General features: G+C 35.1%; 1 protein-coding gene across 10 annotated transcripts in view; it reads right to left on the bottom strand.

Annotated features, from left to right (window-relative positions):
- Window positions 1-25,643, bottom strand: part of VPS13B (vacuolar protein sorting 13 homolog B) — a 739,916-nt gene that overhangs the window by 692,540 nt on the left and 21,733 nt on the right. For all 10 annotated transcript variants that reach the window (XM_058564706.1, XM_058564703.1, XM_058564701.1 and 7 more), the window contains exon 3: window positions 24,940-25,083. In XM_058564706.1, coding sequence (XP_058420689.1) covers window positions 24,940-25,083 — 144 coding nt within the window. The remainder of the gene's footprint in view (window positions 1-24,939; window positions 25,084-25,643) is intronic.

The following is a 25,643-nucleotide window of genomic DNA, read 5'->3' as shown; positions in this document are numbered from 1 at the left end:
AAAGAACAAAAGCATATACAGAGGCATTCTACCTAAGCTACATTCTACCATCTAATTTTTACAAGAATTCACTGGAGGGATTGGGTGCTTAAAAAGATTAATAAAACCGTACTTCGTTTTCTTATACATAACTTCCCTCAGCAAGGAATATCTGATCAAAGAAAAGTACATGTTAGGAACTTTGAGAAAAAATAAGCAGTATAAATAGATAGTACCCTTATCCAGGTACTTTACTTACCTTCTTGAGGAACAATACTATATGCATAAAAAGGTTAAGAGCAATTTAAGTTAGTCAGCAATTATGTATGTCTCAAAGAAACAACAGAGACCTTTACTGAGCACTTATATGTGCCAGGTCTCAAGTATTTTAAGGATGAGGAAATTAGGGCTTAAGAGGTTCCAAAGTCTAAAAGACAGTAAGTGATAGAGCTGGGATGAACATCCAGATCTGTCTGACTGAAAAGCCCCTCCTGTAACCATTAGAATTGAAAGACGACAGGAAAGCAGGGAGAAAAGGGAAAGAAAGGCAGGGAGGGAGGAAAAAGAGAGACAGAGAAAAAATAAATTTATTTATAGCACTTCCAATGTGTCGCCTACTGCTAATGACATTACACTCATATCTCTTAATCCTTTTAACAATGCTATGAATTAGACACTATTCCCCATGCAAGAGTATTCCCATTTAAATATGAGGAAACTAAGATATAAAGAGATTAAAAATCACACTGCTATTAAATGGCACAACCCTAACCACATTGCTCTATTGCCTCCCTATGATAAAAGGCCAACTTAACAGTACAGTACTAAGAATCACATATTCTGAGAAGGAAGAGAGCGCAGTGAGCTTGAGTAGTCAGGAAAACGTCTCAAAGGACATGAGGTTTGAAAGGACTGTGCTCTGCAGGGAAAAGAAAAAGGAGGCGTTTGAACAAAGAAAGGTAGGGATAAAGAAAGCATGTGTCTTATTGAAAACACAGTAAGTAGTCCAATTAGGTAAAATAGAGAGCAATGAAAAGTAAAAAGAAGCCAAAGCAAATGGTCTCTACCATGAATATCAGTCCAAGAAATTTAAGCTTTATTTTTACATATTAGCAAGCCAATGAAAATTATCAGTGGGAGATTAACAAGATGAAGTACTTCATTCAGGAAGAAGAATCTTCTGGTTATGTGATAGAAAGCAAAAGCAGAGATACCAACAATTAACAGATTATAAAAGTTTGGAAATTAAATGATAAGGGAAGCAGCAATGAGGTTTTTTTTTTAAATGCTAGCACTCCAAATTCAACACTCATAAACTCTGCAACTGACTGTTCCCTTTCCCTTAACCCACTCCCTGAAAAAAATTCTGTCTCTTACATCCTAAATCAGTCAATGACACTACCATCTTCTCAGTCTTCTAAGAAAGTAAAACATGCTCTTTCATATCTGCTCTAACTTTGCAAAATGATGCTAATGAGCTTTGAAAATTTTATGGTGGGGGGCTGGCCCCGTGGCATAGTGGTTAAGTGCACGCGCTTCACTGCTGGCGGCCCGGGTTTGGATCCCAGGCGCGCACCGATGTACTGCTTGTCAGGCCACGCTGTGGCAGTGTCTCATATAAAGTGGAGGAAGATGGGCACAGATATTAGCCTAGGGCCAGTCTTCCTCAGCAAAAAGAGGAGGATTGGCATGGATGTTAGCTCAGGGCTGATCCTCCTCACAAAAAAAAAAAAAAGAAAGAAAATTTGACCATGAATCATATAGGATGACACTGCTCTCTAAGCTCCAGACTACCCAGATAATAACCAATTGATTTTTTTAAAAAAAAACTGATTTTTAAAGAAAAATAGTAGATTCAATTTTAGATATGTGGCATTTCTGATGAAGGCCCATTATACCAATATATACGTCCACAAGGGAACTGAACACATATTAGTAAAGATCAAAACAGCGATCAGAGTTAGACAAAGATCTGAGACTCATCCAAACACAAGTGATATTTGAAGCTACCAGATTTCCAATGAAAACAAAGATAAGGATTCATGCTTCTGAAAATATGGCAGACTAAATAACTAGAAACACTGGGTGGGAGGGGAATGCTAACAATAAAGTAAAAAAAAGAAAATTTTAGCCAGGCTTAAAGCAGTGAGTCAGACTGAAGAAGAGACAAGGCTATTCTGAAGGTGCAAAAACTGACCAAGGCAGGTGAGGAAGAAAGAGGACTCAAAATGATCCATGTAAGGCAAGAGATCGTTACAAGGCTCAACACTTGAAACTAGTAATGTAGTGAAACCCCCAAGTCTTGAAAGGAGGCCAAAAAGAGCTGCTGCCAACTGCTGCCCAGAACTTAACATGAAGCTGCATGGCAAGGGAGTCAGAAAGAAACAAATCTCACAAATAAGAATTGAGACAAGTAACTCTGTATCACCCCATATCAACACTGTAGGAGCCCTTTACTGCCAAAATAAGACCTGTTTCTAGACTAGAGACCAGAGGAAGTAACTGTAAAGCCACTAGACAAGAAGGACTGAGGAAAAGAAGCGCAAGAGAAAAGATGGGCAAATAGTGACTCTCCTATTCAAAATAACCTTACAAATCACTCTTCTAAAGCATAGAAAGAAATCTAATGCCAAGACAGCTAAAGAAATCAACGAAATTCAGTCACAATAAAATCAGTCTTCTAGAACAGCCTTAAAAGAGTTTAAAATAAATGTATTAGAATCCTCACACAGGGTTGGCCCCGTGGCTTAGCGGTTAAGTGCGCGCGCTCCGCTGCTGGCGGCCCGGGTTCGGATCCCGGGCGCGCACCAACACACCGCTTCTCCGGCCATGCTGAGGCCGCGTCCCACATACAGCAACTAGAGGGATGTGCAGCTATGACATACAACTATCTACTGGGGCTTTGGGGGGAAAAATAAATAAATAAAATCTTTAAAAAAAAAAAAAAAAGAATCCTCACACAGAGATATGAATACTATCTATATATACACACACATATAACATAAAAAAAGTGGGGAGACTGGCCCTCCTTCAGCATCATGATTTATTATAGAACTATAGCAATTTAAACAACTAAACCAATGGAAAAGAAGAGAGCCCAGAAATAGATCCAGATTTTTATGAATACTTGGAATATGACACAAGAGGCATTATAAATCAGTAGGGAAGAGACCATTCAAACGGTACAGGGAGAAGTGCTTGACGAATTCCTGCCTCACACTACACATGAAAACAAACACACACACAAACACACACACACATATTCTAATAATTTAATTTCTAATCATTATTACCTTGTTTTCTTCATGTCTCTATGATTCCATTTATTTAAGGGCTCAAATTATTTGGGTAACACTTAATCAAGGTATCTAGTAATTTAACACTAAACAATACTTTACCTTTCTAAATTGTCTATTTCTACATAAGATAATATATACACAATTGTCTATTTCTGCATAAGATAATATAAATATACACACCATCCACACTGAATATGTCACCTCAACATAAATGTCTGCTAAATTTTTAGTACTCACCAACATGCAAATTCCTATCATAATAATCAATTTAGAAAAGGCAATATGATATTTTTTATTTTATGCTTTTAATTTTTATGCTAATAATACAATTTTAATAGAATTAAATGTTAATTTTTATTTATTTTATTTTGTTGAGGAAGATTCACCCTGAGCTAACATCTGTTGCCAATCTTCCTCTATTTTGTATGTGGGTCACTGCCACCGCATGGCCATGAGTGGTGTAGGTCTGCACACGGGAACCAAACCCAGGCCGCCAAAGCAGAGCACACCAAACCTAACCATTAGGTCACTGGAGCTGGCCCTTAAATGTTAATTTTTAAAATGATCATATACTTCATTTTCATTGAATAACTGACATACATTATCCTGTTAGTTTCAGGTGTACATCACAGTGATCGATATTTACATACATTAGAAAATGACCACCACAATAAGTCTAGTTACTGTCACTACACAATTATTAAAATATTACTGACTATATCCCTTACACTGTACATTACATTCCCACGACTTACTTATTTTATAACTGGAAGTCTGTACCCCACAATCCCCTTTACCTATTTCATCCAAGCCTCAACCCCTCCTCCCTCTGGTATCCACTAGTTTATTTCCTACCTCTATGAATCTGTTTTCTGTTTAGTTTTGTTTATTGATTTGTTTTGTTTTTTAGATGGCACATAAGTGAAATCATACAGTATTTGTCTTTCTCTGACTTATTTCACTTAGCATAATATCCTCTAGGTCCATCCATGTTGTCGCAAATGGCAAGATTTCATTCTCTCTTATTGCTGAGTAATATTCCATTGCATATATATACCATATCCTCTCTATCCATTCATTTATCAGGGGACACTTAGGTTGCTTCCATATCTCGTCTATTGTAAATAATGCTGCAATGAACATAGGGGGCATATATCTCTTCAAATTAGTGTTTTCATTTCATCAAATAAATACCCAGAAGTGTAATTACTGGATCATATGGCAACTCTATTTTTAATTTTTTAAGGAATCTCCATACTGTTTTCCATAGTAGCTGCACCAATTTAGATTCCTACCACAGTGTACGAGGGTTCCCTTTACTCCACATGCTCGCCAATACTTGTTACTTTTTGTCTTTTTGATAATACCCATTCTGACAGGTGTGAGGTGGTATCTCACTGTGGTTTTGATTTGCATTTCCCTGATAATTAGTGAAGTTGAGCATCTCTTCATGTGCCTGTTGGCCATCTGTATGGCTTCTTTAGTCAAGTTCTCTGCCCATTTTTTAATTGGGTCATTTGTTTTTTTTGATATTAAGTTGTTTAAGTTCTTTATATATTTTGGATATTAACCCCTTATCAGATATGTGATTTGCAAATATCTTCTCCCATTCAGTAGGTTGCCTTTTCATTTCGTTGATGGTTTCCTTCACTGTGCAAAAAGCTTTTTAGTTTGATGTAATCTCATTTGTTTATTTTTGCTTTTGTTACTCTTGCCTGAGGAGACTGGTCTAAAAAGACAGTCAAGACTAATGTCGCCTATGTTTTCTTCTAGAAGTTTTATGCTTTCAGGTCTTACACTCAAATCTTTAATCCATTTTATTTTTGTATATGGTGTAAGATAGGGGTCCAGTTTTCCCAACACCATTTATTGAAGAAATTGTCTTTTACCCATTGTATATTCTTGCCTTTGTCATAGATTAATTGATCACATATGCGTGGTTTATTTTTGGCCTCTGTATTCTATTTCATTGATTTGTCTGTTTTCATACCAGTACCATACTGTTTTGATTACTATAGCATTGTAGTTTGTTCTTCTTTCTCAAGATTGCTGGCTATTCAGGGTCTTTTGTGGTTCCATACAAATTTCAGAATTATTTGTTCTAGTTCTATGAAAAATGCCATTGGTATTTTGATGGGGAAGGCATTGAATCTGTAGATTCAATGTATATATAGAGAGAGATCATATACTTTAAAACAGGGTAGGTAAACTTTTTCTGTAAAGGGCCAGACAATAAGTATTTTAGGCTTGCAAGCTGTATAGACTCCATTGCAACTACTCAATTCTGCCGTTGCCCGTTGAAGCACGCAAACAGCCACAGACAATAGGTCAACAAGTAAGAGTGGCTGCATTCCAAAAAGTCTTTATTTACGAAAACAGGCTACCACCCGTGGGTCATCCTTTGATGACTCCTGCTTTAAAACATTTGTCTTAATAAAAATGTATAGGATAAACAATTATTCAACCTGAAATTGCTTTGTAACCCAGTGTTTTCACTATTTAAGGCAAAAAATTCAGACTACAAATATATCTAAACTATGAGGGAATCTATAAAACAACTAGGGGCAAGAAAAGCACAAAATTTTTGTTTGCCAAAAGTACTGCCAAGAAGACAAGGCATTTCTACAGTTATCCCTTTAACTAGTTTCTAATGAAAGAGTAAAGGTTTATCAAGAGAAAAGAAATCAACTGTCAGTAAGAAAATAGGCTTAAGAAGATTCTAGAGGCCCAAAAGAAAAATTTAAACATTTCTGGAAAGAAATATGTAACTCCTCCATATTATCAAAACAGCATATTCTAAACATACGCAAAAGTTAAAATTTGGCCAACATGATAAAGAAAATAAGATCTAAAAGTAATTGGAAAAAGATATATAAGTGTGTGAAAAAAACAGGAAACATCTTCTAATCATACATAATTCCAAAAAAAAGAGAAATTCAGGGAGTATTCAGTATATAAGAAGAAAAGAATGCACTTCAGATAAATTTTCAGTAAAGCACAGTAGAATTTTCTCACTAGTACCATGAGTATATTCTCAATAGTTCTACTGAAGCCAACTGATATAGACTAAAAGAGTTTGATTATACACTGTAACAATATTAGCTAGTATAAAATTTACAAATTCTTAAGTATTCAGATTACACTGACTCATTTCACTTTAGCTATGAAGGAGACTTTGGATCCTATAGAAGAGCTGCAGTATGAGTGTATTAGTAAAAAAAAAAAATGGAAAAACTCAAGAGCCATAATAGTTACTATGTACCTATTTAAATAAGAAACATTTACTCATTTTGTTGTTGAAATCCCCTAACATCTATTCTCTACTTGGGTGTTCACCTACACTCACAGATACTTTCAACAATGGTTAAGAAAAGATCTAAATACCTTTAACTGTTTTAAGAGAATAACATATTTTATCTATTAAAAAAATAAAACATATAAATTTATTTTTCAGAGCCCATACTCTTTAACAGTTTAAATTTTGTCTCATTTGAAAATAAGAGAAGAGGGCCAGCCCCGTGGCTTAGCGGTTAAGTGCGCGCGCTCCACTGCTGGCGGCCCGGGTTCGGATCCCGGGCGCGCACTGAAGCACTGCTTCTCCGGCCATGCTGAGGCCGTGTCCCACATACAGCAACTAGAAGGATGTGCAGCTATGACATACAACTATCTACTGGGGCTTTGGGGGAAAAAATAAATAAATAAAATTATGAAAATAAGAGAAGAATAATGATAATTTAGTTTGTTTCTTAAAGGTGTATCCAATCTCTTATTGGCTTATCTTTTTGATGCACATGAAAATCCTCTGTTTCTTAAAGGTGTATCTAATTTCTTATTGTCTTTTCTTTTTGATGCATATGAAAATCCTTTGTTAATGTGAACTACTTAATAGAGAGATCACTAAATAATATTTGCCCCTTTTTCTGGCATTGCCGTTCACATTACAAATATTAGAACAATTTTATTTATAGTCAACAACGATATTTCCTATCTTCCCTTTAAAACAAATGCAATTCAGAGGCAAATCATGGTTCTACTAAATAAAATACTGAAGTTGAAAATGAGATCTAATTTGAGGGGATGTTTGCATTTAGACAAGCTGAGGCAAATAATAAGTCATGCCAGGAGAGCTAAACAGTGCACTGTTGGAGATGTGAGCCTAGACTTCAGGAAGAGTTCAAAAACTAAGGAGTACTGATCATCAGCAGCACCTTTGTGTATGCAGATGCACAAAATCACCACCAACACCAAACAAGATTCACTCCTTAAAATTATTCCATCTTTGGACAATGTAAGAAATCTAATTCTTCTCCAAAAAGACAAAAAATCTGAATATTACAGTATTTATAATCATCTCAAATTAGAAAACCAAAAATTAAGATTTACTAGCAATACTAATAGATTACTAAAGATTAGTTCTTATAGGGTGGTGAGGGAAGAAGCTAGGTTACACTGGGTTAAAGAATAAGTGGATGTTGAGTAAATTGAGAGAGGAAAAGACTCCATTAAGTCTAGACATAAAAAAAGGGCCTGAAGATAGTAAAACAAAATGAAGGTGGTACAGGGTCAAGAAAAGCACTTGCTAATATTCAGTATATTGCGTGCAGTTCAGTGCAGGAGTTGAAACAGTCCTCAACTTCAGAACACTGATTATTTATAAAAGAATATTTTTTAAAAGTAAACAAGTCTTACACTGTAAAATAATATTCTGAGTAACTAATTATTATGGGTACAAACAACACAAGAAGCTTTATATTCATTATCCCATTGTTCATAATCATCACAAATATCCTATAACATATTATCATTCTCATTTAACAAATAAGGAAAATAAAGTTCATGAGGATAAACACCTTATCTAAAGTGAAAATTTGACAAATAACATTAGAGAGTTTGTTAAAAAAGTGTTGAAAAAGTTCAGAAAAGGAAGCAATTATTTTAAGCTATTTTTATTTCTCTCACTAACATCCTTTCATCTTCTAACAGTTGGCCAACTTTCTTTCATTCTACCTCTTGCTACTTCTTTTGAATACAAGGTGGATACAGTTGCTATCAGAAAAGTCCTAGCAATAAGCAAATAAGCAGGAACTACTCCAAAGGTTAAAACCAGAAATCTAAATTTTTAAGCAAAGAAAGTAACCAGGACTTTTTCAAACAAATAAAAGCTAAAAGAATTTGTAACAACATAAAATTTCAGGACTACAAAAAATATTAAAGGAAGTTCTTCAAGCTGAAGTAAAATGCTGCTAGATGAAAAACTTTGATCTACATAAAGAAATGAAGAGTGCCTCCAAGCATAAATATAACCTCATCATGTTAAACATGCACTCACAACACAAGAAGGAATAAGATGTGACAACAATAAGATAGAAGGGGAAGAGGAAAGAGATGAAATCGACTCAGTCTAAGGGAATACGAGGCCATCAAAAAACGGACTACCACATCCACGAGATTTTTTATACAAACCTCATGGTAAACACTAACCAAATACTCAGAACAGAATCACACACGATAGAGAAAGAGAAAACTAAGAGAACCCTCATACAGAATACCAAACTGAATTGATAGTCTGAAACACATGGGACGAGAAACAAAAGAAATGCAAAAGAACCTCAAAAAGAGTGATAAAATAACAACAACAAGCCCCCATATATCAATAATCATCCTAAATGTAAATGGACTGAACTCTCCAATCAAAAGACACAGAGTGGTGGGATAGATTAAAAAACAAGACCCAACAATATGCTGCCTCCAGGAAACACATCTCAGCTCTAAAGACAAACACAGGCTCAGAGTGAAAGGATGGAAGACAATACTCCAAGCTAATGGGAAACAAAAGAAAGCAGGTATTACCATACTTATATCAGACAAAGTTGACTTCAAGATAAAACAGGTAATGAGAGACAAAGAGGGGCAATATATAATGATAAAAGGGACACTCCACCAAGAAGACATATCACTTTTAAATATATATGCACCTAATACAGGAGCACCAAGGTACATAAAGCAACTATTAACAAACCTAAAAGGAGATATTAACAACAACACAATAATAGTAGGGGATCTTAAAACCCAACTCTCATCAATGGACAGATCACAGCAGATTACACATTCTTCTCAAGCGTGCATGGAACATTCTCAAGAATAGACCATATGTTGGGAAACAAGGCATGCTTATATAAATTCAAGAAGATTCAAATCATAATAAGCATCTTTTCAGACCATAATGCCATGAAGTTAGAAATCAACTACAAGGAAAAAACCAGGAAAGTGACAAAGCTGTGGAGACTCAAAAACATGCTACTAAACCACCAATGGATCATTGATGAAACTAAAGGAGAAATCAAAGCATATCTGGAGACAAATGAAAATGAAAATACACCGTACCAACTTATATGGGATGCAGCAAAAGCAGTCCTGAGAGGGAAACTCATAGCAATACAGGCCCACCTTAACAAACAAGAAAAAGCCCAAATAAGTAACCTCAAACTACACCTAACAAAATTAGAAAAAAAACAAAGCCTCAAGTCAGCAGAGGGAGGGAAATAATAAAAATCAGAGCAGAAATAAAGCAAATTGAAATTTTAAATAACAGTAGAAAGGATCAACGAAACAAAGAGCTGGTTCTTTGAGAAGATAAACAAAATTGACAAACCACTAGCCAGACTCACCAAGACAAAAAGAGAGAAGGCTCAAATAAATACAATTAGAAATGAAAAAGGAGAAATTACAACAGATACCACAGAAATACAAAAGATTATAATACTAAGAAAAACTATATTCCAACAAATTGGACAATCTAGAAGAAATGCATAAATTCCTACACTCATACAACCTCCCAAAACTGAATCAAGAAGAAGTAGAGAACCTGAATAGACCAATCACAAGTAAAGAGATTGAAACAGTAATCAAAAACCTCCCAAAATATAAAAGTACAGGACCAGATGGCTTCTCTGGAGAATATTACCGAACATTCAAAGAAGACTTAACACCTATCCTTCTCAAACTATTCCAAAAAAAAGAGGAAGATGGAACACTTCCCAACACATTCTACGAGGCCAACATCACCCTGATACCAAAGCCAGGCAAAGACAACACTCAGAAGGAAAACTACAGACCAATATCCCTGATGAACATAGATGCAAAAATCCTCAACAAAATATTGGCAAACCATGATCAAGTGGGATTTATACCAGGGACACAGGGATGGTTCAACATCTGCAAATCAATCAATGTGATATACCACATTAACAAAACGAGGAATAAAAACCATATGATCATCTCAATAGACGCAGAGAAGGCTTTTGACAAGATCCAACATCCATTTATGATAAAAACTCAACAAAATGGGTATAGAAGGAAAGTACCTTAACATAATAAAGGCTATATATGACAAACCCACAGCCAACATCATACTCAATGGGGAAAAATTGAAAGCCATCACTCTGAAAACAGGAACAAGACAAGGGTGCCCACTCTCGCCACTCTTATTCAACACAATACTGGAGCTTCTGGCCAGAGCAATTAGGCAAGAAAAAGGAATAAAAGGAATCCAAACAGGCAATGAAGAAGTGAAACTCTCACTGTTTGCAGATGACATGATCATATATATAAAAAACCCTAAAGAATCCATTGGAAAACTAGTAGAAATAATCAACAACTACAGCCTAGTGGCAGGGTACAAAATCATCTTACAGAAATCAGTTGCATTTCTATACACAAACAATGAACTAACAGAAAGAGAACTCAAGAAGACAATCCCACTTACAATTGCAACAAAAAGAATAAAATATCTAGGAGTAAATTTAACCAAGGAAGTGAAAGATCTATACAATGAAAACTATAAGACATTATTAAATGAAATCAATGAAGACATAAAGAAATGGAAAAATATTCCATGCACTTGGATTGGAAGAATAAACATAGTTAAAATCACCATAGTACCTAAAGCAATCTACAGATTCAGTGCAATCCCAATCAGAATTCCAAGGACACTCCTCACAGAAATAGAACTAAGAATACTAACATTCACATGGGACAACAAAAGACCCCGTATAGCTAAAGCAATCCTGAAAAGGAACAAGGCTGGAGGCATCACAATCCCTGACTTCAAAACATACTACAAAGCGACAGTAATTAAAACAGCATGGTACTGGTACAAAAACACACACACAGATCAATGGAACAGAACTGAAAGTCCAGAAATAAAACCTCATATCTATGGGCAGCTAATCTTTGACAAAGGAGCCAAGGACATACAGTGGAGAAAGGAAAGTCTCTTCAATAAATGGTGCTGGGAAAACTGGACAGCAACTTGCAAAAGAATGAAAGTAGACCACCTTCTTTCACCATACACAAAAATTAACTCAAACTGGATCAAAGACCTGAAGGTGAGACCTGAAACTATAAAACTCCTGGAGGAAAATATAGGTAGTACACTACTTGCCATCAGCCATAAAGGGATCTTCTTGAATTCCATGTCTACTCAGACAAGGGAAACAAAAGAAAAAATAAACAAGTGGGACTTCATCAGATTAAAGAGCTTCTACAAGGCAAATGAAACCAGGACCAAAATGAATAGGGAATCCACCAGCTGCGAAAAAATATTTGCAAACCGTATATCTGACAAGGGATTAATCTCCATAATATATAAAGAACGCACACAACTGAATAACAAAGCAACAAATAACCCAATCAAAAAATGGGCAGAGGAAATGAACAGACACTTCTCCAAAGAAGATATACAGATGGCCCATAGGCACATGAAAAGATGCTCAACATCACTAGTCATCAGGGAAATGCAAATCAAAACCACACTCTTATAAGATATCACCTTACACGCATTAGAATGGCTATAATCACCAAGACAAAAAGCAATGAATGCTGGAGAAGCTGTAGAGGAATGGCAACCCTAATCCACTGCTGGTGGGAATGCAAACCATTGCAGCCTCTATGGAAAACTGTATGGAGATTCCTCAAAAAATTAAAATAGAAATACCTTATGATCCAGCTATCCCACTACTGGGTATCTACCCAACGAACCTGAAATCAACAATCCAAAGAGCCTTATGCACCCCTGTGGTCATCGCAGCATTATTCTCTATAGCCAAGACACGGAAGCAACCCAAGTGTCCCTCAACTGATGAATGCATAAAGAAGATGTGGTATATATATAACATGGAATACTACTCAGCCATAAAGACAAAATCGTCCTATTTGCAACAACATGGATGGAGCTGGAGAGTATTATGTTAAGTGAAATAAGCCAGAAAAAGAAAGACAAACAGTGCATGATTTCACTCATACGTGGAAGATAAAGCAACACCCACACAAATAGAACTGTTTGGTGGTTACCAGGGGCTAGTGGGGTGGCGGGTGGGCACAAGGGGTGGAGGGATGCACTTATATGGTGACTGACAAACAATAATTTACAACAAAAATTTCACAATAAAAAAAAATAAAAAAAAGAAATGAAGAGTGCCAGAAATAACTGTGTGAGTAAATACAGAGACTTTTTCTTGCTTTTTAATTTCTTAAAAATTAATTGACTGTTTAAAGCAATCATCATCACCGTAATAATAATAATGTATTGTGGGTTTGTAACATATATAGAAGAGTTATAATAACGTTAGCACCAATGATGGCAGGGGATAAAGAGAAGCATACTGTTTGTAAGTATACTGAAGTAAAGGATAATACTTACATCATCCATTAAGTGGTATGATTATTTGAAAGTAGACAATGATAAGTAAAACATGTATATTGTCAATCCTAGAACCACCACTAAAAATTAAAAAGGTACAGCAAATAAACCAATAATAAAGATAAAATGGAATACTAAAACATACTCAACTAACTCAAAAAAGGCAATAAAAGAAGAAAAAAGGAAAAAAAATTAGATGGGACGAAAAGAAAACAAAAAACATTAGACTTAAACCTAATCATATTAAAAATTACATAAAATGTAAATAATCTAAAACACTACAGTTATTAGGCAGAATTTGTCAGACTAGTAAAACCCAACTATAATCTGTCTATAGAAAACTCAGTTTACATGTAGACTCAGTACAGTTTCAAAATGCTAGATATCCCAAGCTTCAAAAAGAAAATCATGGCAAATTGAACAAGTTCAAGAAAAAAGAAAATTAGCAGTATCTAATCATCAAAACAAAAATCAGAGAACTATTGCATTTTATGGATTAAAAGGGAACCAAGAGAGCTTGTGAACCAAACAGAAATAAAAAACTAGAAGTTTTTTTCAGTCTGTGTTCCTCATCGTCTTTAACGCCAGATAACACACTGGGACTGCTAAAGGGGAAAAGAAAACTTGTAACCACCAGCAAGCTGCAAAGTCTCAAACCAGCACTCTTTTTCTGTTTGCGGCATTCAGACATATAAATTATAGTGTCCACAGCACTGATCACTATAATTAAGGTTGTACTGGCACTTCTATTCCTACAACCTCATATTTTCATTCATTCATAACATTCTTAGAAAGTCCTTTAAGAAACTAAAAGACCTCCTTACTTGTCTCAATCCAAATATGACTTTTCATCATCCTAAGATAGAAGAGCTATGAGAGAAGAAAAATACCTTTTTCAGCTCAAGAAAGAAAAAAATCTTCCCAAGGATAAAACAAATACAACAGAATCCCTCAAAAACATCTAACACGGCAAACAAGAATTAAAACTTCCTAAGCAAAAAAGAAAAAAATTATTTAACCAAAAATCCACGTTACGCCAAGTTTGGTTTTCCATGTGGCATAAATTTCAAGCTTATACATGACATAATAAAAAATTCTATGATTAAATCAATACATATTTTTTTTTAAGAAATTTATCTTTGTAACACATGTTATCTTCCAAAGAGCTAACTAAAAAGAGTCGTCTTTCTACTACTTCTGATTGAGAGGCTGTAGTCACAGGTAGAAGTTCAAGAAACCATGGTTTCTTCTGTTCCCAAACTTTTATGGCACAGAATACAGTGTGAACAAATTTATCTTTATTTTCATCCATCTACAAATTCTCTGTTCATGGTTTTTGATTTTTTACTTCCTTTTCAATAATGTTTTTAAATTACTCAAGTTATTTCAGCTCAAAAACAAACTTAAACCGAAAACAAAATATTTTACCTTCTGATGGTTGTAAGCTATAAACAGTATTTCTATGCTAAAATGAAAATCATAAACCACTTGTACCATATCAATTTTTCTATAAAAATTCAAAAGGAGAGAAGGGTTTTGTCTCTTTCATTACCCACTAATCGTCAGTATTTAGTACAGTACTATGGCACTCAATAAAGATTTGTGGAATGAGTGAACTTGCCAACTTTTCCTTCAAATAATGGAAATTAAGTACTAAAATGATAATTCTGTATGTGGCTTACCCACAATGAATAATGCCCACTTCATATAATAATCTTCGGTGAGATCTAATTACTAATTATGTTAGCATATGATGAATTTGACAGACAAGTCTTTAATCTCTAAAAAGAATCTAAATTAACAGCACCATAATCCACCCTAATCGTCCTAAACCAAAATTCCAAAAGTCATGCTAGAACTTCTTTACATTTTTCCTCCAGATTCTGTCCCCAGCCTCCATGTCCAAGTCAATGACTTAGTTCCACCTAGGACCCATTGTTTTTCTCCTAGACTATGGCAAAATGAACCTAATTATCTAAAATCACTTCCTCCACTCTATTCCTCCAATCTGAAAAAGCAGTCAACTTCCTAAATTACAAATTTAATCAAGTTGCTTACTAGCTCAAAATAATTCAATGGCTCCCTACTCTCTATACCAGTGGGTCTCAAACATGTTTTGATCTAAGGCCCTTTTACCCTCTTAAAAACTACCGCAAGTCCCAAAGACCTTTTGTATATGTGGATTATATCCACCCATATTTACCACATACAAAAAAGAATAAAAAAGTTTACATATGTATCTTATATATATATTCTTTTATAATTATTTTAAAATAAGAAATCCATCACTTTAGGGGCCAGCCCCGTGGCTTAGCGGTTAAGTGCACGCGCTCCACTGCTGGCGGCCCGGGTTCGGATCCCGGGCGCGTGCCAATGCACCGCTTCTCCGGCCATGCTGAGGCTGTGTCCCACATACAGCAACTAGAGGGATGTGCAGCTGTGACATGCAACTGTCTACTGGGGCTTTGGGGGGAAAAAATAAAAAATAAATCAAAATCTTTAAAAAAAAAAAATCCATCACTTTATAAATATTTGTAAATAAGTTATAAAATTTTAAGTTTTTATTTTTATGAAAAACAGCTATATTTTCCAAAACAAAAAGAAAATTAGTGAAAAGAATGGAATTATTTTACCTTTTTAAAAATCTGGCCTGATAGCTGGATTCTCATATCTGTTTGTGCCTTCAGTCTGCTGCAATATCTATCACAGATCAAGTAGCCTGTGAAAAATTCCACTTTACACTCATGAGAGAATGATGGTGAAAACAAGTAAATCAAATAGTTTTAACCTTGTGAATACCCTGAAAATACTTGGGAACCCCTGGGGGTCTTCAGATCATACTTTGAGAACCAGCAGATTATAATAAATTTCAAATTCTCTTATGAGTTGCACAAAAGTTAATGATCTGAGGGGCCGGCCCAGTGACGCAGCGGTTAAGTGGTTAAGTGCGCATGCTCTGCTTAGGCAGCCCAGGGTTTGCAGGTGCGGATCCCAGCCACACACCAACGTACCGCTTGTCAAGCCATGCTGTGGCGGCGTCCCATACAAAGTAGAGGAAGATGGGCACGGATGTTAGCCCAGGGCCAATCTTCCTCAGGAAAAAAGAGAAGGATTGGCATCGGATGTTAGGGCTGATCCTCTTCGCAAAAAAAATAAGTTCATGATCTGAGAGAATCACCGAATTAAAAAGAAAATAGATTTGAGGAAATTACCCACAGTGCAGCACAGAGAGACAAAGAGAGAGAATATAAAAAGTTAGGGATGTGAAGGATAGACTGAGGTCTAACATATGTGTAAATGGAGTTTTAGAAGCAAAAACAGTGAGAATAAGACTAAATTAATATTCAGAGAAATAAAGTGGGGATTTCTCAGAAGTAATCAAAAACATAAATCCATAGATACAGGAAACACAATAAATCCCAAGAAGGATAACAAAAGAGAAATTCACTCCTAGAGGCACTGTTGTGAAACTAAAAGACACCAAAGCCAAAAAAAAAAAAGATCTTAAAGACAAATAGAAAAACTATACATACATTTTACAATAAAATGACACCACCACTAACGGACGAAAACCTCAAGAGCAAAAACGGAACCAATTCAACAGTGGAATAATATTTCCAAAGTCCTGAGAAAAAATAACCACCAAACTGATGTAACCAAATTAACTATCATTAAAGACTGAGAGTGAAATAAAGATTTTTTAGACAAATCAAAATTTAATGTACCAATTACTAGTAAGGAGATTGAATCAGTAATCAAAAACCTCCCAACAAACAATCTCCAGGACTAGATGGCATCACTGGTGAATTCTACCAAACATTCAAAGAAGAATTAATACCAATCGTTCTCAAACTCTTCCAAAAAGAGAGAAGACAAGGGAGCACTTCTAGACTTATTTTATGAGGCCAGCATTACCCTGATACCAAAACCAGACAAGGATGCCACAAGAAAACAAATTACAGGCCAATATCGTTGATGAACATAGATGCAAAATCCTCAACAAAATATTAGCAAACTGAATTCAACAATACATTAAAAGGATTATACAGCATGACCAAGTGGGATCTATTCCAGGGATGCAAGGATGGTTCGAAATTAGCAAATCAATGTGATACACCATATTAACAAAACAAAGGATAAAAGTCAAATGATCATCTCAATAGATGCAGAAAAAGCATTTGACAAACTCAACATCCACTTATGATAAAAACTCTCAACAAAGTGGGTATACAGGGAATGTACTTCAACATGATAAAGGCCATATATGACAAGCCCACAGCTAACATCATATACCATGGTGAAAGAGCTGAAAACTTTTCCTCCAAGATTAGGAACAAGACAAGGACGCCCACTCTTACCACTTTTATTCAGCACAGTATTCTAAGTCCTACCCAGAGCAATCAGGCAAGAAAAAGAAAAGGAATAAAATTGGAAAGGAAGAAGTAAAATTATCTTTTTGCAGATGACATCTTCCATATAGAAAATCCTAAAGACTCTGACCGAAAAAAAAAAACTATTAAAACTAATAAATAAATTCAGGAAAGTTATAGGACACAAAATCAATATATAAAAATCGGTTGCATTTCTATACACTAATAACTATCAGAAAGAGAAATTAAGAAAGCAGTCTCATTTACAATAGCATCAAACAATAAAATACCTAGGAATAAATTTAACCAAGGAGGTGAAAGATCTGTACACTGAAAACTATATGATATTGATGAAAAAAATAGATGAAGACACAAATAAATATAAAGATATCTCTTGTTCTTAGATTGAAAGAATTAATGTGTTAAAAAGTCCACATTACCTAAAGTCATCTACAGATTCAATGCAATCCCTATCAAAATTCCAATGGCATTTTTCACACAAATAGGAAAAACAATTCTAAAATTCCTATGAAACAACAAAAGATCTCGAATAGCGAAAGTAATCTTGAGAAAGAGGAACAAAGCTGAAAGCATCACAATTCCTGATTTCAAACTATATTACAAAGCTATAGTAATCAAAACAGTACAGTACTGGCACACAGATCAATGGAACAGAATTGAGAGCCCACAAATAAACTCATACATTTGTGGTCAACTAATCTTTGACAAGGCCACCAAGAACACACAATGTTTCTAGAAAGGATAGTCTCTTCAATAAATGGTGCTGAAAAAACTCAATATCCAGGGGCCGCCCGGTGGCGCAGCAGTTAAGTGCGCACACTCTGCTGCAGTGGCCCGGGGTTCGCAGGTTCGGATCCTGGGCGCGCACTGACGCATCGCTTGTTAAGCCATGCTGTGGTGGCATCCCATGTAAAGTAGGGGAAGATGGGCACGGATGTTAGCCCAGGGCTAGTCTTCCTCAACAACAAAGGGGAGGATTGGCATCGGATATTAGCTCAGGGCTAGTCCTCCTCACAAAAAAAAACACCTCAACATCCACGTGCAAAAACATGAAACTGGGGGCTGGCCCGGTGGCATAATGGTTAACTTTGTGCACTCCACTTTGGTGACCTGGGGCTCACGGGGTCGGATTCCAGGCACGTACCTACACACCGCTCATCAAGCCATACTGTGGCAGTGTCCTACATACAAAAAATAGAGGAAGGCTGGCACAGATGGTAGCTCAGGGACAATCTTCCTCACCAGAAAAAAAAAAAAAAATTGTCAAGAGGGTAGATCTCATGTTAAGCCTTCTTACCACAATAAAAAAAAATAAACATAAATTTAAAAAAACAAAAGAAACTGGACTGCTATCTTACACCACTCACAAAAATTAACTCAAAATGGATTAAAGACTTAAACGTAAGACCTGAAACCATAAAACTACTAGGAGAAAACATAGGGGGAAAGCTCCTTGACATCAGTCTTGGTGATGATTTTTTTGGATAGAACACCAAAAGAAAAAACAAGTGGGTTTACATCATGTTAAAAAGCTTCTGCACAGCAAAGGAAACTATCAACAAAATGAAAAATTAACCTATGGAATGGGAGAATATATTTGCAAATCATGTAGCTGATAAGAGATTAATATCTAAAACATAAACTCATAAACTCAATAGCAAAAAACAATCCAATTTAAAAATGAGCAAAGGAACTGAATAAACTTTATTCTAAAGAAGATATACAAATGGCCAACAGCTACCTGAAAAGACGCTGAACATCACTAATTATTAAGGAATGCAAATCAAAACCACAATGAGCTATCACCTCACTTGTTAAGATAGCTATTATCAAATAGACAAGAGATAACAAATGCTGGAAAAAGAGAATCCTTGTACACTGCTGGTGGTAAAGTAAATTGGTATTGTCATTACGGAAAACAATACAGAGCTTGCCCAAAAAGTTAAAGATAGAACTACCATATTATCTAGCAATCCCTGAGTATATATCCAAAAGAAACAATATCATTATCTCAAAGAGAGATCTGCACTCCCATGCCCATTGCAGCATTACCCACAATAGCCCAGATATGGAAACAACCTAAGTGCCCATGGAAGGATGAATGGATAAAGAAAATGTGGTACATACATATACAATGGAATATTATTCAGCTATGAAAAAGAAAGAAATCCTGCCATTTTCAACAACATGGATGAAACTGGAGAACATTATGCTGAGTGAAATAAGCCAAAGACAAATTCTTACAGTATCACTTATATGTGGAATCTTAAAAAAAAAGTCAAACTCATAGAAACAAGGAGTAGAACAGTGGTTGCCAGGCCCTGAAGGAAATGGGCAATGTTGGGCAAAGGGTACAAACTGTCAGTTATAAGATGAATAAGTTCTGAGGATCTAATGTACAGCATGGTGACTATAATTAATAATACTGTATTGTACACTTGAAATTTCCTAAGAGAGTAGATCTTACGCATTCTCACAAAAAAAAAGTAACTGAGGTGATGGATGTATTAATCAATTTGATGGTGTGAATCTTTTCACAATGTATACTTATATCAAATCATCATGTTCTATACTTTAAATATATACAATCTGTCAATTATACTTCAATAAACATGGGAGAAATAAAAATAAATTTAAAGAAACACAACCAATAACAAAAATATATATATATATATATATATAAAGTAAATAAAATGTTTCACCCAGAGTGAAACTCAAAAAAGTATCTATTTCTCTATTACAACATCTCAAGACAGACTTAGAAGATAATCTCAGATATTTTTAAAGTTAAATATACTTTGGAAGATTCAAGATACACAATAAAAATAGACTAGGGCTCTGAACCACCTTAATGCTTGCTTCACCTGACTAAAGTGAATACTTCACTTATTAGAAGAGTTTGGTACAAATCTATTAAGTGCAAGTAAATTCAGGATCAGATTTACATATTTAAAGCTTCTTCACCAAAACACATATTATATCACACAGAAATGGTGATTTGGTTTATTCTTTTCTCAACTGAGGATACAAAGGGACATTTACAACCGCTTCTATCCCTCCTCTACTACTATATGTTACTTGGTGTTGATATAGTACAACTTCTCTCTCTACTCTTCTATCTGGCTCATTACCAGGGCAGATTACTTACTAAACACTGTCAGGGACTTCTGGCTCCTCCTCTGCTGAATGCTCCATTCACCTTCTTCACACAAAATGTCAGATGACCTGCTTGCCAACGCTATTTCATCATTGCAGTTACAATACCAGAAACAAGACCTCAAGCTTAAGGCCTGAAATTTATAGGCAACAGATATAGCCAACGGCTGGAAATTATTTAGCCATACACTCAATCTAAGACATTCTTCCACCACATCAAAATGATATGAAATTATTATAATTAAATTTATTAACAATTATGTAGCTTTTGGGGGCTGTTACAGAGAAAAAAAGACCCAGAGTATTCACACCCTTCACAACATAAAGTGGGTCCCTACTGGGAGTAGACATTACCCATAATTTATAGGAAACTCCATTTCTCACTTTTTATATAAGGAGGCTACAGCCAGAATGTAAACTATGTTATCTGCTACCATCATCACCACCATGAGCAACCCGTACCAGTGGAAGTGAGGAAATCAATAACAGCACAATAAATTCCACAGCCTAAGTCAGCATTTCTGAGCCCCATCTGAATTTCTGAAAAAGCAGCTGCCTTAGTCTGTTTCGGCTGCTATAACAAAATACCACAGACTGGGTACTTTATAAACAACAGAAATTTCTTACAGTTCTAGAGGCTGAGAAGTCCAAGATCAAGGTGCCAGCATGGTCTGGTAAGGGCCCTTTTCCTACTTCACAGCTGGTGCCTTTTCACTGTGTCCTCATATGGCAGAAGGGGCTAGGAATCTTTCTGGAGCCTCCTATATAAGGCACTAATTCCATTCATGAAGGCTCCACTCTCACGACTTAAGTGTCTCCCAAAGACCCTATCTCCTAATACCATCATCTTTGGGGGTTAGAATTTCAAAACATGAATTTTGGAGGAACACCTTCAAACCATAGCAGTACTCAATCAGATTAATTCAGCCTCATTTAAGAGAATTAAAGAGTTTTAAAAAAAACATATAAATATTGTTAACAGCCGTACCAACACTTCCTCTGGCATAATAGTGCTCAAGCTTCAATGACAGGATATAATACTTCTCTATTCTCTCTGAGGCTATCTAAGCCAATAACAGATTTCGATAGCACTAAAACACGAAAGGAAAGAGGACAGGGAAGATTGTGCTGTAACTCCAGGCCGTAACCAGGGCTTAAAAGCACAGACATTAACAAAAAGCTTAGTTCTTTATCTCAAGTTTTAATGGTATTTTAAAGTTTTGGTTTAGGTTCGAAAGATTTTAATTTTTTTTATGAATAATAAATATTACTTCTATAAAGAGCCTTTCAAATGGTTACATCTATAAGGTCAAAAGATTTTAAAAGTTTACTTTTTGGTGGTACAAAGGCCAGAATAAATAAGTACTTTAAAAACAAATTTACTTCTGTCTTTAGGTTGAAGAAGCTTTTTGGAAGACTTACTAACACAATGAGCAGAGAAAGCATATACAATCATAGAATAAAAGAACTATGTAGCAAATCTTGCCCTATTTTACAGATGAGGCCCACAGAGGCTGAACAAGCAAGACTATGCAAAAAGAGAGGCGCACACAGTTAAATGCAAGTTACTGGTAATGTTTTCGTTCTTGAGCCATCTGCTGGGTCCATGAGCACTTATTAGAACAGACTAGAGCAGACTTAACTAGCTAATAAATAAGTCAGACCTGGACCACTGGCGATGATGTGTCATGAATCAAATACTGTATCTGAAGTACAAAAAAGAAAACACAGTTCACAAGTAACTAATCTGTAGGATCTAAAGCTAAGTATTATGATTGGCACAGACATGTCTCTCAGAGTAAACACCAGTTAATAAATATTTTGAGTAAAATATCAATATATTAAAAATAATTCAGAGTGGGGGCCGGCCCAGTGGCTTAGTGGTCAAGTTCACGTACTCCACTTTGGTGGCCCACGGTTGACAGGTTCAGATCCCTGGCAGGGACCTACACACCGCTCATCAAGCCATGCTGTGGTGGCATCCCATATACAAAACAGAGGAAGATGGGCACCGATGTTAGCTTAGGGACAATCTTTTCCAAGCACAAAGAGAAAGACTGGCAACAGATGTTAGCTCAGGGACAATCTATCACCAAAAAAAATAATAATAATAATTCAGAGTGAACATCAAGGTGGCCTTTATTTACCCAACAGAACTTGGTCAGCTTCTCATCAAAAAATTTCTATAATTAAAACTAATTACAAAGACATGTTAAGGCAGTGTACTATAACTATTATCGCTAGAGTCACACTCAAATCATTATAAATCTAAGTATCTTTTGAGGAAAAGATTACACAAATATCTTAGCAATGCTTTTCAGTGTACTGAAGAGTAGGAAATCAACAAATGTTGGTAGAACTAAATTGAACTTTACAAATTAGACATGTCTTCTTATCAAGGCATTTACCAATATTGTATTTTTGTAATGATCTTTTCTGAATTAAACCTCAGATTTCTAACTTTTAAACTGTATTTTATGACATTTTCATATATTAATAGTATTATTTTTTACAGATTCATATTTATAACTCTAAAAGGCCCCTTCATTTAACCTACCATCCCACACTCATTTTATTTAGAAAATAAGTCTTCTTGATTGTGATTCTACAATGTAGTAACTTGAAATAATTTAAATTAAATATGGGTTTATTCAGTTTTACTAGTACACGTATAATTTTTTAACTTCCTCCTTAACTAATCAAAACTTAAAATAGGAAAAAAAACTGTTTAAAAATGTGTTTCATCCATAATGTTCTTACTGAAAAATTAATTCCAATCACTAACATAAACCCAAGTATTACTCTCCAGGGCTGTATACTGCTAAATAACTTGTCCAAATGTCAAGTGCAATTTTCAAAAATCCTTTCTACCTCAAAATTTTAAACATCTGTAAAAAATACTTGTTTTGAGAGTGGTTTACATTCATGACACTTGACCTTTTGCTGTACACACCACAAAATTCAAGTCTCAAATACCATGCAAGCAGGAAATCTGATCATTCCTGCAGTAGCCATCTGCATGGTCCAATACCAAATATTAGTTCTAGGTTGCACTAAGTCATGTGTTACAAATCTTCTTCTGCAGCCTCTATAATTAGTTGTAATTTGCCTCTTTTAAAATGTGTTTCTTATGGGACATCTGGCCTTGAAACTTCACTTTCCCATTGAAAAAATACTTAGTGTCTGAACTTTTTTCTCATAATATAGAGCACTGCATGGGTGGTATAACCAACTCCAGACTTTTAAAAAATTAAATTCCAAGAACACATGATGGTTAAGAACCATTTAAGTATTACCAAACAAGAATTAAAATAAACCTTTGTTGCAATATAACTATCTACAGATTTCTAAATCAATCTCCCAAATATTTAAAGTTCACAAAGTAAATTTTCATGGGAATGTAGCATTGGTCTACTGACTTACAGGAACTACAGTAGTTAAGATAAATTAGATAATACAGGTTTGGAATCAAAGATTTCGTATAAGGAAAAAAAGCTTTGATCCCAGTGGGATGATGTGACACTCAAAGTATCTGCTTAAAACAGGAAATGATTTTAACAATTCATGAATAACTTTAATTTCACAGAGATTGAAGTTACATTTAGGATACAATAAAACTGCCTTAAGGTACTTATGAAATAGCCAATTTAGTAATACTCATCAATTCAACTGACACTAGAAAGCCTTCCTTAAAACTGAAAATTAAATGTGGGCTAAGGAAAAAGTAACAAAAATGAATGACAAAGACACTACTTTTCTGCAAGATGAAAGTGGAAAAATTCATCACAATATGCTGCTGTCCAGACGTATTTGTTCCTAGATTAGAAAATTTTTCATAGAAACTCCCTAAAATCAATATTATACTTTTACAAAAAACACTAAAAAGAAATGTAAAACGAGGCAGAGAAGAAATAAATAAGTTAGAAAAAAATCAGTTTCTGATGCCAAAACTTCCAAGACAACAATGAAATTTCGTATAACGGTAAATTCAATATATTTTCATCTTCCCCAAAAATAACAAGAAATGTTCACCTCATTTAGAAATGTCACATAAATAAAAAATTATGCAGATCCTTTGTGAAAATTCAAAAATCTTCACCTGAAAATTGGACACAATCAGGCCCCACTTCTAGCGGATATAGGTAATAAGCAATCTACATGATCCCTATTATAGGGCTATGATCAGTGTAAGTAAAATTAGTATGAAAATATTCTTTAGGATATTTTATCCAAATTTAAGAATTCCTTTTTGCAATTAATTATGCTACTTTAGTAAGCATGTAAAAAATAATAAGTGTACAAGATAATATTTATTTATGTAAAAGTTGACATACCCCAAAAGTTAAAGAAATATCAAATACTAATAACTATTAAACTTGGTTAACATAAACAACTAGGTTCAATAATTTCTTACCTGTATTCCATCTTTAAGTTTCAAAATACATTCCATTGTGTTGATGGTAATTACCACTGGTTCTGAACCCAGTTTTGTCCAAGGTACATGGATCCTCAACTCGTGAATATGTCCACTTAAAAAAGTGAATGGTAATTTCAATTCCTTAAAACACAAAATATGAAAAGTTAGTAGGCACTTAATATTTTTTTCATTCTAATATATAAATTACTTTCTTAGAAGAAAAATGGAATTCCCAATACAAAAATATTTTGGGAATTATTGTTCATCAAAAAGTAGCATCAAAGAACTTGTAAAACTACAAAAACTTACTACGCGAGCTACATTAAAAAGCTACTTAACCTGTCTAGGCCTCAGTTTCTTACTCTGCTGAATGGAAATAATATACGATAGCTGGTATATGATAATGGCTCAGCTATGGCAATGGTGGTAGAAGTCACAGTAGACAGCAGTAGTACTTGAGATAACCGAACGGTATATTGTTTAAAATCTCCATCTAAAAATATGTATTTGAAATGTGTTTCAGGGGCCGGCCCAGTGGTGTAGCAGTTAAGTGCACATGCTCCGCTTCAGTGGCCCGGAATTCCCTGGTTCGGATCCCGGGCATGCACCGATGCACCAATTGTCAAGCCATGCTGTGGTGGTGTCCCATACAAAGTAGAGGAAGATGGGCACAGATGTTAGCTCAGGGCTAATCTTCCTCA

Source organism: Diceros bicornis, chromosome 21 (assembly GCF_020826845.1).
Source record: "Diceros bicornis minor isolate mBicDic1 chromosome 21, mDicBic1.mat.cur, whole genome shotgun sequence".
NCBI lineage: Eukaryota > Metazoa > Chordata > Mammalia > Perissodactyla > Rhinocerotidae > Diceros > Diceros bicornis.
The sequence above is the reverse complement of the archived record's forward strand: the minus strand, read 5'-3'. Positions and strand labels throughout refer to the sequence as shown.